Raw genomic sequence first — 16,421 nt, forward strand, 5'->3', positions numbered from 1 at the left:
TATGTTACTTTTCTACTATAAATACTGAGGCAAAGAAATTATTCAATATATTTGCTACCTCCCCATTGTCATTGATAATATCTCAAATCTCAGTCTTTAGTGGGTCAACATTGCCCCTAACCACTCGCTTTCCCTTTGTGTAAATGTAAAATTTCCTCTTCTTGATTTTGAAGTCTCTGGCAAGTTTTCTTTTATTATTACTTTTAGTAGCTCTGCTTTGTGACCCTTTGTTAGTCTTTGTAACTTTCTCATTCAGCAGGATCTGTGCAGTTTTTATGCATTTTCATAAACATTTCTAGTTTTCTGGTGAGCCTTGTCTCTTTAGTTGTCTGTGGCGGTTTGATTTTCTGTGAATTGGAGCTGTTCCCTCTCAGAATGCAGTTTTAAACAATGAACTAAGCCTAAGCTAACTCAATAAAGGGATACATGCATTCCATAATCTTCGCTCACACAATGTCATGTGCCCTACAATTTTGTTTTAGTGACTGTATAATAACATAAATACTGCAAGGCACTTGATATTTATTTTCAGCGCTGATTTCTTTTGACGATGTAAACATCCCTGACCTCCTCTAGACCACAGGAAAGAAAGAAGTCAACTTTTTTTTCAAAGGCTGTAAACTAAATTTCCTTTCATCTAGTCATCCCTGTTAGTACTGGCAATGTTGACATTTGAAATGATTCATTCTTTTGTTATTAAGGTACTAATATCAAAGTATTAAGAGTTCAGAATTAAACTAAATGTATCTAACGTAATACAAATTTTCAATATTTCTTGCTAGGCTTTGAACACTAAATATGGGGCCAGAGTGAGGTAACTTTCCCTTTCACTGATTAGGTGATAAACTTTCTAAATGGATAGCCTTGACTATGTAAAATCATTATAATTTTTACTTTCATTGTACAGGCAACATCCTGTCAGTTTACCACAGAATGGAAAAAGTTGAAAATTACTCACATAATGTTTGATTTTTGATAGATTCAGTTTTACTTATTTTCATATGATTTTTTTAAAAAAATACCTTTTGCTTTTACTTTAGGCGATCACTGAAGCTATCCAAACGCAGGGCAAGCGTTCTGAATTTCTAAAGCTGGATGCTGAGGTAAGTAACAATATTGGATACTAGATAACATGGGAATGTGATCATTAGTAAAGTGGGACCAGTAACAGTACTGTCAAGCCACCCTTGCTTTTCAAAAACTTTCTCACTGACACTCAGTTTGGTTTCTATCAGTATCACTCATTTTAGCCATGGTTCAAAGGTGGACAAAGGAGCTAACTTCAAAAGATGGTGCAGTTTTGACTGCCCTTGACATCAAGGCCAAATGTAGCACCAAGGAGCCTGAACAAAACTAGAGTCAATACAAATCAGCAGGAAGACTCTCTACTGGTTAGAATCATACCTGACACAAAGAAAGATGATTGTGGTTGTTGGAAGTCAGTCAATTCTGCAAGAATTCTACAGGGTAGTATCCTGGGTCCAACCATCCTCAGTTGCTTCATCAGTTACTTTGTCTCCATCACCAGATCAGGAGTGGAGATGTTCGCTGATGATTGAACATTGTTCATGACTCCTCAAATACTGAATACAGTCTATAGCCAAATGCGGCAAGACCTGAATAATGTCCAGATTTAGGTTGACAAATGGCAATTGTCATTTGTGGCTACAAAAGTGCCAGGCAGCAATCACATCTAACAGGGAGAATTTAAATATCGCTGCTTGCCATTCAAAGATATTAACATCACTGTAACCCTCACTGTCAACACTTCACCTGGTGAAGGAGCAGCCCTCCGAAAGCTTGTGATTTCAAATAAACCTCTTGGTCTTTAACTTCGTGTCATATTACTTCTGACCTTGTTCACCTCAGTCCAAAACTGGCATCTCCACATCATAACATCTTGAGGGGCACCCATTGATAAGAAACTGAACTGGACCAGCCACATAAACACAGTGGCTACAAGATTAGGTCAGAATCTAGGAATACTGCAGTGAGTAACTTCCTTCCTGACCCTCCAAAGCCTGTCCACCACCTACAATGCAGAAGTCGTCAGTGTTGTGAAACAGTGCCCACTTATGAGGATAAGCACAGCTGCAACAACACTCAAGAAGCTGAACACCATCTAGGACAAAACAGCTTGTTTGACTAGCATCAAATCTACAAACATTTTCTCCCTCTACCACTAGTGCTCAGGATCAGCTGTGTATACCATCCACAAGATACACTGCAGAAATTCTCCAAGGCTTCTTAGGAGGAACTGTTTAGACAGAAGAACAAAGGCAGCAGATACATGGTAACACCACCACCTGCGCATTCCCATCAAGCCACCCACCAACCTGTCATTGGGTCAAAACACTGCAATTCCCTCCCTGTCAGCATTGTGGGTCTACCGGCAGCACATGGACTGTAGTGGTTCAAAAAGGGAGCTCATCTTGACCTTTTTACAAGCAACACAGGATATGCAATGAATAAAAACCAATAGAACTGCGGAAGCTGTAAATCAGGAACAAAACCAGAAATTGCTGGAAATGCTCAGCAGGTCTGGCAGCATCTGTTAAGAAAAGTCAGAGTTAATGTTTTGAGTCCAGTGACCCTTCCTCAGAACTGATGGTAGCTGGGAAAACGTTGGCTTGTATTGCAGAAAATAGGGAGGGGTTTGGGCTCGGGAGCAAACGATAGGATAAAATTATTGTTGGTGGACACAAAGAAATATTGAAAAGGAAATCCAGTCAGAGAGAGGAGCAGAACTTCTTCAAGGTGGGCATGCCTAGAAGAGATGTGGTAGCGAGTTAAATACTCAGTAAAAACTGAAAGAACTGAGGATGCTGTAAATCAGGAAGAAAAACAGACGTTGCTGGGAAAGATCAGCAAAATGGTAGTTGGTATAATGAATACTGGCTCAGCTAGTGACAGCACATGACCAAGAATGAATAAACATAAATGCTAACAATAATAACTAAATTTTCAACTTGTCAGTTTCCACGCAGAAACAGAAACACACACACGCACACAGAGACATGTACACACACACACAGAGACAGAAACAGAAACACACACACATGGCCACAGATACAGAAACACACACACACACACAAATGCAGAGCTGGGCTGAGAAATGGCAGATGGAGTTCAACCTGGATAAATGCGAAGTGATGCATTGTGGAAGGTCAAACTTAAATGCTGGATATAGGATTAAAGGCAGGATTTTCGGCAGTGTGGAGGAACAGCAGGATCTTGGTGTTCAAGTGCATAGCTCCCTCAAAGTTGCCACTCAGGTGGATAAGGTTGTTAAGAAAGCATATGGTGTTTTGGCTTTCATTAACAGGGATCGAGTTTAAGAGCCGCGAGGTTGTCCTGCAGCTCTACAAAACCCTGGTGAGACCATACTTGGAATATTGTGTCCAGTTCTGGTTGCCCTATTATAGGAAAGATGTGGAGGCTTTGGAGAGGGTGCAAAGGAGGTTTACCAGGATGCTGCCTGGACTGGAGGGCTTGTCTTACGAGGAGAGGTTGACTGAGCTCAGACTTTTCTCTCTGGAGAGAAGGAGGAAGAGAGGTGTCCTGACTGATGTGTACAAGGTAATGAGAGGCATGGATAGAGTCGATAGCCAGAGGCTTTTCCCCAGGGCAGGATTGACTGCCACGAGGGGTCATAGTTTTAAGGTGTTAGGAGGAAGGTATAGAGGAGACGTCAGAGGGAGGTTCTTCACCCAGAGAGTTGTGAGCGCATGAAATAGTTTGCCAGTGTTAGTCATGAAAGCAGAGTCATTAGTGACATTTAAGCGACTGCTGGACATGCACATGGACAGCAGTGAATTGAGGGGAATGTAGGTTAGGTTATTTTATTTTTGGATTAGGATTATTCCACGGCACAACATCGTGGGTCGAAGGGCCTGTACTGTGCTATACTTTTCTATGTTCTGTGTTCTATGTTCTAACACACTCACATAGACACACAGAGGTGTTCAAGAGTATTTTCCCAGGCCCATACCAGTGCAGTTGGATAGTGATATCACCATCTGCCCCTCACCTGATGTTTGCACAGAAGGAAAGGAGGATGTAAAACATTGCAATTATATTGGTAAAGTGAACAAAGTCCCAGAGGACCATAGGGCTGCTCTCTCATGAGACAAAAATAACTGGTAGTGGTTTAGCCTCAGGCCAGGAGAGAGATTGAGAAGTTAATAGCTTCATGGTGACTTCAACCATTATTTGGATTGACCCCATGATATTGCATTGCAAACTAGCTGTTTAGTTACCTGAGTTAAACCGACATCACTGCCACCAACACCAACTCATACCTCGCTAACCCTTCCAGGTGGTCTGCCTGCTGAGTACAGACCATGGCAAACCCTCTAACCTGCATGAGGAGAGCAGATGCGGTATCAATTCAATGTTTCATTCGAAAAACATCATCTCTGACAGTGTGGCACTCACTTATTACTGTACTAGAGTGAAAATTATGCCCTTTTGAACTCCATGTGTTCTGAGTTTGAGGGACAATGTATTTTTAAGAACAAGATCTGAGGTTGAGCATATGCAGATGGACATGATATCTTTTCCTGTTTAAAAGTCCTCATTCTGCCTCTGGCCATAGATTTCTCAGCTTGTTGGGAGTTAGTGCACAGCATCCGTCATTTGTGTGCCAAGCCCAACATTGAACTCAATGCTAATTGTGGACTTCTTCATGAGAAAGAGCAAGTCAGGAGAGGAAGGAAACGTATTAATTCACTCAAGCGCATCTCCTGCCAAATGCTGATGCCCATCTGGCCACTATGTAGATACTACTTGAAGGAAATTTGTGGTAATGAAAAGCTCTTAGATTGAACATGGAGAATAAAGCAAAATTTGCATTGAAATGGAATGATGTAAATCTTTATTTATAAGATTCATTTATTGTGAAGACAGGTACTGTCATAGTTATGTACAGTTAGTCAATAATTTTTTTATAAACGTGTCAAGTTTGAAGTGCACATCAAAGCAATAAAGCTACCTGCTCAAGTAGCCTATCAAAGTAAACCTCCAAAAATGTATTCTTTTCTCATTTATAATATCATAAAATAGGAATTGAACACACAGGGTATTCTACATTATACTTTAAATCACTTTTTGGTGAGACCGGAAAATGTTCAATTGCATTGCAGTTTTGAGAATTCTGTTAGTTTTTTTGGAAAGCAACTTTACCCAAATTATAATCTTGTTCTTTCCCCAGTTCCTTACAAATTTATATTTGACTGCATTTCGAGATATTAATTGGATGCTTGTCAGAAGTGCAGTTAATCAATTAGAACGTTAATTATGTTGAAAGAATGTTGCACACATTGTTTCAATTTCTCTGTAATTAGAGTGCAATATCTTGGCTGCTGTCTCAGGAAAGTGGAGAAGCTGGTCAGACATTCCAAAACTTCCTAAAGAATTATGGCTTTCGCTGCCTCAGAGAGGTAAGTCCATAGTATCAATCAGATATTGTAAGTATCTTGATATAAGTATTGGATATAAGATTGTTTGCAAAACTAGAATGTTGACAAAAGGAAATAAATAAGTTAATATGAAGCCTTCAGAAAATGCTGAAAGTATTCCATAGACCTAGCAGAATCTGCAGAGAGAAAAACAGAGTTAACATTTTGAGTCAGTGACTTTTCACCTGAACGATATTCAGATGATCCAGTGAAAAGACACAGAAGTGAAAAGCTCAACTGGATTCTCCACACCCCCAGGGGATGTGTTCTCGATGGGGTGATACATAAGTAGGTGTGTGCCAGTCCCTCCACTTTCACATCGATCCCTGAGCTCACCCCCATGATGTAGATGATGGGTGGGGCACTATGTGTAAGCTTGTTAAAAACCCAATAAACCCCATTTTGCTTCTGCTCATACCATGATAATGTTGGATGGACAAGAACTCATTTTTAACAAGCTTTTATGAGTACAGAAAGGAAGAGAAAGAAAGGTATTATTGTCAGAGAGTTTCTTCTGCGTGTTGGGGGCTTTGACACAGAGATAGTACCTGTCCGCCTTCCTTCTACCTCCTGTGCATACTTTAATACCCACCCCTTATCCCCAGCAGCCCATCCACAAGGGGGACAGTCCCTCCCAGTGCACAACCCCTGCTTGCCTGGGCCCAGGGTTCCGCTCGGCCTTTTATTTTTGGGACTCATTGCAGTTCCAGCCATACTCACTACCAAAGTCTGACACTGCTGGCCTGCTGAAGACACCGAGAGCTCCAAAGGGAAAGCCTCTTCCAGAGGGTTGGAGCTGCCCTTTTTTACACAAAATTTAGCCCAGCCATAATGTAATATAGCTGAAGGACAAGCTCCTTCCATACCTATCAATTGGCTGCTAACTTGCTTCCTGACCCTCACTCCTCATCCCAACCTTTTTCTCCCTTACCATCTCTGGAAGAATCTGCCCATTAACTTTGTCCTCTTGTGTAAATGGTGCCAGACCTGATGATGATTACTTCCAGCTTTTTATGGTTTTTATTTCAGACATGCAGCATTATGCAATACTTGGGTTTTGTAGAATTTTGTCCTGTGTCCAGTTTGTGGAATTGTTTTTTCAAGGACTGTATGATTTCCATGGCACAAACTTTATACTCCTACAAGTATAAATTGTACTGGCTAGGAGGAAACTTGTGTAGAGCAATAACATCTGCATTGACACATTGGAATGTAAAGCCCGTTTCTGACCTGTAAATTCAGTGTAATGGCTCTGTGGTTTACTTGCCGGCTGAAAGTTTGCAGATGACACAGACAGCAATTGCGAATATGAATGTGAGACTGCTGACTTTCTTTTGTCATGATAAAGTCTGATTCTAGAGCTGTGTGTATGTGTGTGTGTGAGATTTGAGCCTAAAAAGGTAAAGTGTTGCATCTACTCACTGTGACGTGAGGATTTTTTTTTCAAAAAATTATGCTTTTCGGTTATTCAACATGGAATAGGTGCACTGCCAGTGTTATTCATAACCCTATTGTCAGCTCCTCCAACTAAGGAGGAATACTGGATATTACATACTGTAAGTGCCATCTAGAATACACAAAATCCAACAAAGGCAAATCATAGAATCCCTACAGTGTGGAAGCAGGCCAATTGGCCCGCTAAGTCCACATTAACCCTCTGAATAGCATTCTACCCAAACCCACCCCATCCCTCTAACACTGCATTTCCCAAGGCTAACTCACCTAACCTGCACATCTTTGGACTGTGAGAGGAAACCCACACAGACATGGGGAAACTCTATGCATAGAGAGCCACCCAGGGCTAGAATCAAACCTGGGTCCCTGATGCTGTGAGGCAGCAGTGCTGACCACTGAACCACTGTGCCACCCTTCTATTAGATGAGTGCACCCAATGTTAAGCAAAAAAAACCCTCCACTATTTCAAATAAAGAACAAATTATATAAATTATGTAATTGCATTTTAAAAATTTCATCTGTATTGTTTAATGACATGTGAAACTCCATGCTGTGTTAATTGAGGTTAGAACTGACATTGAACTGATAAGTGGGAATCTCGGATCCCAGATTAGCTTAAATATTAAAGAAAAGCTCATTCAAGTGATTGATTTTAACATTTACATCTAAGCCATTATCTCATCTGGTATGGCCTGATGCAGCTATGGATTTCCATTGACAAAATAATGACACAGAATATTACAGTGCAGAAACAGGCTGATCGCGGCACTGTCAGTCTTTATTTCCAGCATGGGCTTCCTCTTGTCTTTGTCAAATCTCATGATGTCTCTATATCCTTTCATCCATACGGATTTATCTAATGTTTCCTCATAATTCCATCTGTATGGATCATCTCAGTTATGCCTTTGTAATGGCAGGATCCACATGGTAATCATTCTCAGTTCATTATCTTTGACAAGGTCCTGTTGAAAAGTCTGAAATATGTTCATCGACGATCACACATCTGAATTTCTTTGACAGGCTGAATTGCGTGAAAAATCATGGATGAGTGATCCAATAAAGCTGTTTCCAGCAATCCAGAGAGCTTTGCAGAGAGGAAAAGTGGATGTTGAAAAAGTAGCACTGACTCTGGATGAAGCTATTGGTTCCATAAAATCACCAGTTACATGGATCAGAAAGTATGTGTAATAGTTACAGAGATGTTTCTGCAATATGACACGATTGGAACATGATAGCTCTTGATGGTAGATTTAATGATTATGTTTTTAGGTGTTGTACACCCTAAAGCCAAGCTTTGGGGCACCAGCCCTGTTATTTCCTTCGGTGGCTTTCTGTCAGATTGTTGCTATCATGTTAATGATCTGATAATCAATTTCTCATCGGCAATTGAATAACTCTGTGGGGTTGGCTTATTTGAAGGAGTAAAACAGTATACATTCTGATACAGACACTCCAGCAAACTGCCTGCTTTCAGTGCAGGTAACATGCAAACCCAGAGTACAATAACGTGCGGGGCAGAGTCGCAACCTTGTATACACACAGCACGTGGACTCTTTAAAATTGAATTCTCTTAAAGGCAAGGTTTTCATATAACTTATACCACCATAGAAATTAATAGCATAAAATGAGGCCAGTCAGCTCATCACGTCTGTGCTGCCAGAAAAAGCATGAGCCAGGCTAATCCACAGCCCAGTTCTTGCTTCAAATGCATAACCAATCGTTTTTAAATAGCACCATTTCAAGTAGTGAGCTCTGGATCCCACCACCCCTTTAGTGAAAATATTTTTCCTCAACTTCCCCCCCCCCCCCCCCCCACTCCTTTGATTAGTTATTTGAAATCTTTGCCCCTCTGTACAAATCTTTACTGTCAATTACTTTAGGCTCCTCATAATTTTATTGTGCAATTATATTTCTCCTCAACCTGTTGTGTACAAGGGAGACAATTCCTCCTGCCAAGCCAATCTTTTCTCATAGCAAAATCTTTCCAGTCCAGACAACGTCCTCATAAATCTCATCTGTACCCTTTCTTGTCCAATTGTTCTTAGTAAATGTAATTAAATTGTTTAAAATTGGACTGAATAACCATCATTTTACTATTCTGATGTTGTATGAAAATACTCCTGTGAAATCTTCCTATAAATGCAAGTCTTTGTTGTAGGTGTGTTCTGCGGTTGATCTTACCTGAGGCAAGAAAAGCTGTCGCTGACAGAGAATTATTAAAAGCAGAGGCAATCAAAATGAATGATGTTTTTAAGGTTGCTTATTGGAAACTGGCTAAACTGATGGTTATGGAGGTGAGTACCCATATTCATTTATTCATTGACACCACAGAACTGTGCACTGAGCAAACTTGCGAATGATATTCATGTAAGTACCCATGTTGATTGTATGCTTTTGATAAGAAGACACTGTCATACTTGGATCCATTAAAACTGAATCAGATCAATACATAACAATTGAATCACTGAAACTCATGCCACAGCTCTTTAATAAATGTATTAGTTGAAGTATGAAGGTTCATCCTGATTAGTACAGTAACACAGACAATTAGTGATACACCGTATTCTCGCACTGGTTGATACCATTAATTCCTATCTCAGCTATAGCATGGGGTGTGGGTACAGGTTAAAATCAGACAACTGAACACAGGAACAGAACTCGGAGAGTGAAATTACCTTCTTGCTCATCCTGTTAGTGATTTGAAGAGTGCAATTCGGTCATTATTGGACACGAGCTCATATCATGGATAAGCTCAACAAAAGGAGTAAAACAAAACCCAGCTACAAAGCAAAAAATTTCATTAAGAATTGACTGAAATTACAATTAAAATGCATCAGGTAGATTTTGATTTTGGGAGTGACCCACAGAGACGGGCTGGTCTCTTTGGCCTAAAACCTTGTGGTGAAGGTTCAACCTTTTTTAATCTAAGGACCTCAGTTCTTTACTGAAAATGGTGGCTGATGTGTTCTTTGGAATTTACTACAATGTTTACTGTTGTAACATGAACACCGAGATTGAGTTTGTAATGAGAACAAGTGTCAGAAAATTTATTTAGAGAGCCACTAAAAACATTACAGCTTTATCACAGACATTGCTATGGACTGGGTTGTATCAATTAATAATAAAATGTGAGGCTGGATGAACACAGCAGGCCCAGCAGCATCTCAGGAGCACAAAAGCTGACATTTTGGGCCTAGACCCTTCATCAGAGAGCCTTGACTGATTTGACTGGCTGTCTTGCTAGACTCTGAGGTATAGCAGTAGCTATTCCAGGGAGTTGATGCCTTTCTCCAGGAATATCACATGGTATAATATCACACTGTTTTCATTATTTTTCTCTCTTCCATATATATTCTTGCCTGATCAAATATACATGAAATATACCAACAGTGGCCATGGATTGTTGAGAATTCTTGTAGCTCCACGAGCTGCAAGTTGTGCTTTAAATGGGGGCGGGAGGGGTTAGTGCGGAGTATGTGGTTTGAGGAACAGCAGGACAAAAGCTGTTTGATTGACTGGAAGAAATATTCATGCTGCTGCGGTCTCCATAGAAATTCTTGAACAAATTAACCTGTGCTTTTTCTGTACAAGTTCCTTTAACTTCCATTGTTTGGGCTACTCATGCCTTGTACAATGTGCAGAGCATATGCTACATATAAGCTGCATGTCTGGAGTTCTGAAATTGCATTCAGGCCCTTTGTACACCTTAGAGCCTTGATTAATATACAATTGAAACAGACAGTTGCCATGTTGTGATGCCAGTGAAAATGGAAAGTACTGTACCAGGGGGGTCCATTATGTACCACACTACCATTGTTGTGCTGTTAATCCTACATGCCCACCAGGTAAAGACTCTGTAAGCCAGCCATCTCTATTTGACCAATTGATTACAACAGAAATGTAAGTGTGAACGTTTGAATAACATAAACACAAAAGTAAAACAGACTATCAGTGATTGTGTGGGGACGTCTTGTGGTGCACTATGCAGTGTAGCTACCTCTGAGTCACACATTCAGAGTTTGCAGTTTGTGTGATCTCAGACTTGATGGCCATGTGATAACATGGGCAAACATCTTGGTGTTACCAGCATCTGATAGGCCTATGGCAGGAAGGAAATGTGAGAGAGTTTCCTGGTCAGCCATAATTATAGAGTAACTGCAGCATAACACCCTTTCCATGTCAAAAGACATCATTTATAGGTTCCTACACTTCACACCCACTCTCACATTGAGGGACAGCTAAACAGAAAGTGATTTCTGTTCGTAAGTGACTATTGATGGCACTTCAAAAGTAACTAATTAGTTGTGGAGTCCCTGTGGGTCACCTGTGATGTACACAGAATCCGAATATAATTTTAAGATGCCAATGGGTGATGTGTTTGCTGTACAAATGCTGCCTATTAATAACAGGCATGAAATTCCCAAATGTTTTAAAACGACACTGCAGATGGCTCAGCAGACAACCCAGGAAATTATTTGTGTGAAGTTGCAGTCTCGCATCTGTCCCTCTATAGTTGCAATCGCCCTTATTTTCCTAACAGACGTTCTGATTTAATTCTTAAGCAACATGGGTGCAGAAATTGAAAAAATGATCTTGCTGAGAGAACAGGAACACAAACTGTGGTGGCCAGATAAAGTAAAAATATTTTGTTTTGACAAAGAGAAGACTCAAATCCCTGATCAGCACCACCTTCAGCTCCAATAACATACAACTCAACTGTGAATGGACAAAATAATTGAAAATGTGACTAGTGGGCCAGTGTGCAACTGAATAAACAAATGTTTTTGACTGACTGTGAAAAGATTGGTCAGCAGCATTGACCATTTTGCAGTCGCGAAAGTCATTATTTCAGTTGCCCTTAACAGACAAGAAACTTGCAAAAGAAAACCGACCAGTAACCATCAACTTATTAGTGAAGAGTTTTATCATTTACTAGAAAGAAACTTTAAACAAAAACTAAAAATAAAACAGAAAATGCTAAAAAAAAAGAGATATACAAGGTGTAGAGCTGGATGAACACAGCAGGCCAAGAAGGATCAGAGGAGCAGGAAGGCTGACGTTTTGGGCCTAGACTCTTCTTCTGAAGAAGGGTCTAGGCCCAAAACATCGCTTCCTGCTCCTCTGATGCTGCTTGGCCTGCTGTGTTCATCCAGCTGTACGCCTTGTTACCTCCGATGTTCCAGCATCTGCAGCTCCTACTATCTCATGCTGGAAAAATGTATGGAAAGAGAAGTAAGAGTTAATAGATGGAACTTGATACTTTCTTTCGAGGCCAGTTTGGAGACAAGCATTTGGGATTTATTTAATCGAGGAAATTTCCTCAGAATCCACAGGCTCTGGGGATTTAACCATCTTTTATTATTTCAGGGTTATATCCCAGACGAGGACTTGCTGTTCTTCCTAACTCATTCAGAAATTGGACAAGTTCTTCGGCTGAGATCAGCAAACATCATCACCAAGTATGCAGTTGCCAGATTCGGGAGATTAGTTAACATGTTGTGGCATATGTACATCTTTAAACTTAGTACTAGTTCTGAGAAAGAAAGCCAGTCAGTGCTTCATTTGTAGTGAACTGATACAGATATTATCACCTACTTGCAGAGCCCAGCGACGGAGAAGGCTACTAGAAAGGCAAATGGTTCTCCAGTTTAAAGAAATAAACATTGGGAAACCTGTGCCAATTAACCAACATCAGGGTGAGGAAAATGGAAGAAACATAACTCTGAGAGGTGAATATTTTAGTATTGATGTGAGTGCAACATTATTCAGGGCGGAAGCTGAAATTGAATGCCTTGCTTGTCAATTTGATGCAATATTTGTTGCTAAATGTTAATATTTAGCACTTTGGTCATATAACTTATTTCTTCAGGTATATGTTTAAGCAATGGATAGAAGGTGGAGGAGTCAGTGACCAGCTGAATTTGGCCCCTAAGGTACATCCTGCTGTGTGTATCTATCATATGGTTCTACAGGTTTATAGTGCAGAAAAAGGCCCTTCTGCCCACTGGCTCTGTGCCAAACAAAAACAACCACCTAACCATTCTAATCCCATTTTCCACCACTTGGTCTACAGCCTTGTATACTTCAGCATTGCGAGTGTACTTCTAAATATTCAGATTAGATTAGATTCCTTACAGTGTGGAAACAGGCCCTTCGGCCCAACAAGTTTATGAATGACCTGGATGAGGGCGTAGAAGGATGGGTTAGTAAATTTGCAGACGACACCAAGGTCGGTGGAGTTGTGGATAGTGAAGAAGGATGCTGTAGGTTACAGATGGAAATACATAAGCTGCAGAGCTAGGCTGAGAGGTGGCAAATGGAGTTTAATGCGGACAAGTGTGACGTGATGTACTTTGGTAGGAGTAACCGGAAGGCAGAGTACTGGGCTAATGGTAAGATTCTTAGTAGTGTAGATGAGCAGAGAGATCTCGGTGTCCATGTACACAGATCCTTGAAAGTTGCCACCCAGGTTGACAGGGCTGTTAAGAAGGCATACCGTGTTTTAGCTTTTATTAATAGAGGGATCGAGTTCCAAAACCATGAGGTTATGCCGCAGCTGTACAAAACTCTGGTGCGGCCGTACTTGGAGTATTGTGTACAGTTCTGGCCACTACATTATAAGAAGGATGTGGAAGCTTTGGAAAGGGTGCAGAGGAGATTTACGAGGATGTTGCCTGGTATGGAGGGAAGGTCTTATGAGGAAAGGCTGAGGGACTTGAGGCTGTTTTCATTAGCGAGAAGAAGGTTGAGAGGTGACTTAATTGAGACGTATAAAATAATCAGAGGGTTAGATAGGGTGGATAGGGAGAGCCTTTTTCCAAGGATGGTGACGGTGAGCACGAGGGGGCATAGCTTTAAATTGAGGGGTGAAAGATATAGGACAGATGTCAGAGGTAGTTTCTTTACCCAGAGAGTAGTAAGGGAATGGAACACTTTGCCTGCAACGGTAGTAGATTCGCCAACTTTAAGTACATTTAAGTTGTCATTGGACAAGTATATGGACGTACATGGAATAGTGTAGGTTAGATGGGCTTCAGATTGGTATGACAGGTCGGCACAACATCGAAGGCTGAAGGGCCTGTACTGTGCTGTAATGTTCTATGTTCTATGTACTAAGTCCACACCGCCCCTAGAAACATCCCACCCAGACCCATTCCCCTATAACCCACACACCCCGAACACTATGGGCAATTTAACATGGCCGATCCACCTAGCCTGCACATCTTTGGATTGTGGGAGGAAACCGGAGCACCCGGAGGAATCCCACGCAGACACGGAGAGAATGTGCAAACTCGACACAGATGGTCGTCCAAGGCTGGAATCAAAGCCGGGTCCCTGGCGCTGTGAGGCTGCAGTGCTAACCAAAGAGCCACCATGCTGCCCCAAAATGTTATCAGGGCCTCTACCTCTACCACACTTCCAGACATTGAATTCCAGATTCTTACCACACTCTCTGGGTGAAAATATCCTTCCTCACATCCCCTCTAAATCTCATTCTCTTTACCTTAAATCTATGGCCCTTGGTCATTTTCCCCTCCATCAAGGGGAAAAGTTTCTTCCTGTCTTCCCTATCCATGCCCCTCATACTTTTCTGGAATGACAATGCATAAATATTGCACCATGATCTTTTTGTTTGTTACTTTCTGAAACAAAAACAGCATTTTCTTTTTGACAGCCAGGCAGTCTCTTTTATTTTGACCTGAGTTTTCACTATTTTCATAAGGGTACAGGCCTCACTGTAAATGCTATCAATGTTATCAATATGCGCACATGGCAAGGTATAACATTTCATTATCTGTCGTGAGTAATGTCTTATTTCTCCAAACTCTTGGAAGATAAGATTTGGTAGCCCAGTCAGAAGGTGGAACTCAACCAACTTTTCATGGACTGAAGTCTGTGGCCAGTTGGTTGCACAGCTGTCCAAGGCATCCTTTACAGCTTCACTGTCATCATATTTACATGCTTAAATCCTTCTCTGAAGTACTGCATAGTTTGAGGCTGACTTGGATGTGAGTTCGTAAGCTACAGCGCTAAACCATTGCCAAAAGATTGCACAACAACGAACTCACAATCTGTCTGACTCCCATGGGAATCAACATTAATCCATTTCAGATTTGCAAGAAGTGTGGCACTAATAAGTCGAGGGTTCAGTGGTTAGCACTGCTGCCTCATAGCACCAGGGACCTGGGTTCAGTTCCAGCCTTGGGTGACTATCTGTGTGAAGTTTGCACATTCTCCCCGTGTCTGCATGGGTTAGCTCCTAGTGCTCTGGTTTCAAATGTCCATGGTCCAAAGATGTGCAGGTTAGGTGGATTGGAAATGCTAAATTGCCCATAGTGTCTAGGGTGGGACATGCAGGGATAGGGAAGGGAGTGGGTCTGGGTGAGATGCTCTTTGAAGGGTCAGTGTGGAATTAATGGGCTGCATGGCCTTCTTCCACACTGAGAGATTTTATGAAACTTACCCCCTCCAACTCATCTTCTTCAACTTGTATCCCATATCATTAAAGCCACTGTACAAATGCTGACATCAGCTGCAGAAGTCGGCAAGGTGAAGAGGCCATTCTCTGGCCAACTACAAAAACGTGTGTCACTTCCCTTTGACACTTTGGAGGTGTTGTTTAGACATCTTGTTGTTACTGTTAATCACCTTTATAGTACTGCTTTGCATTGAGGTCATTAGTTATACATTAGAGACCACTTATCTTATGCAACATGCTAGATTGGAGGGTCTTGAAGCGAAGGCCGTGGAAAGCATCTCTGTTGTACATATACATTCGCCACTCACGAGGATCTACAGCCCAGATCTTTCTTTAAATTTGAGGCTAAACTTTTCCCCTTCCCTCAATGGTGTGGGAGAAATGAATGTGTTGACTGTTGGCTGATGGTCTGAAGCTCACTTCTCTTGGGAGAACAAACTTCTCTGCTCCAGCGAAGATTGCCATTGGCTTTGGCACTTTCCAGCAGCATCAGATTTGCACATTAGTCAAACAGCTGTTCAATACTGCAGCAAATGTGCTGCACCATTTATACGCTTCCCAATACAGCTAAAGAGAGAGATAGAGAGCTACCCAATGATCAAACTGTCTAAGTTAACTAGTGCCAGCAAGCCACCTCTGCTATTTAAATAACAGTGATGCTCAAGAAGGGGTCAGGATACACTGATGAGCAGAAGTCCCATCCCACCACACTTACAGTGATCAGGGGAATCTTTCTCTAGGCCTTCTGATCCAAGGAATTGACTTTATCTTAAAATATCTTGTAGCTGTTTCTGTCTAAGTGGGCAGATCAAAAGATGTGAAAGAAAGAAGTGTCCTCTGTTACAGGTATGACAGTAAGCCAAGGGACTGTGAAGGGAACAGCGCGTGTCCTGAAGACTATTCTGGAGTCTGACTGCATCCAGCAGGGGGATATTTTAATTGTGACAAGTACAGACATTGGATGGAGCCCATATTTCCCTCTGCTAAGAGGACTGGTCACTGAGATCGGAGGATTGCTTTCACATGGT

At 41.3% G+C, this 16,421-nt stretch overlaps 1 protein-coding gene across 7 annotated transcripts in view; it reads left to right on the plus strand.

Moving 5' to 3' along the window:
• LOC125459733 (putative phosphoenolpyruvate synthase) overlaps window positions 1–16,421 on the plus strand; it is a 160,786-nt gene that overhangs the window by 130,510 nt on the left and 13,855 nt on the right. For 6 of the 7 annotated variants that reach the window (XM_059651757.1, XM_059651755.1, XM_059651753.1 and 3 more), the window contains 7 exons: window positions 1,041–1,103; window positions 5,346–5,441; window positions 7,935–8,092; window positions 9,073–9,208; window positions 12,282–12,373; window positions 12,516–12,643; window positions 16,225–16,419. In XM_059651757.1, coding sequence (XP_059507740.1) covers window positions 1,041–1,103; window positions 5,346–5,441; window positions 7,935–8,092; window positions 9,073–9,208; window positions 12,282–12,373; window positions 12,516–12,643; window positions 16,225–16,419 — 868 coding nt within the window. The remainder of the gene's footprint in view (window positions 1–1,040; window positions 1,104–5,345; window positions 5,442–7,934; window positions 8,093–9,072; window positions 9,209–12,281; window positions 12,374–12,515; window positions 12,644–16,224; window positions 16,420–16,421) is intronic. The other variant, XM_059651754.1, reaches the window with a different exon arrangement.

The sequence above is a fragment of the Stegostoma tigrinum genome, chromosome 16 (assembly GCF_030684315.1).
Source record: "Stegostoma tigrinum isolate sSteTig4 chromosome 16, sSteTig4.hap1, whole genome shotgun sequence".
Taxonomy (NCBI): domain Eukaryota; kingdom Metazoa; phylum Chordata; class Chondrichthyes; order Orectolobiformes; family Stegostomatidae; genus Stegostoma; species Stegostoma tigrinum.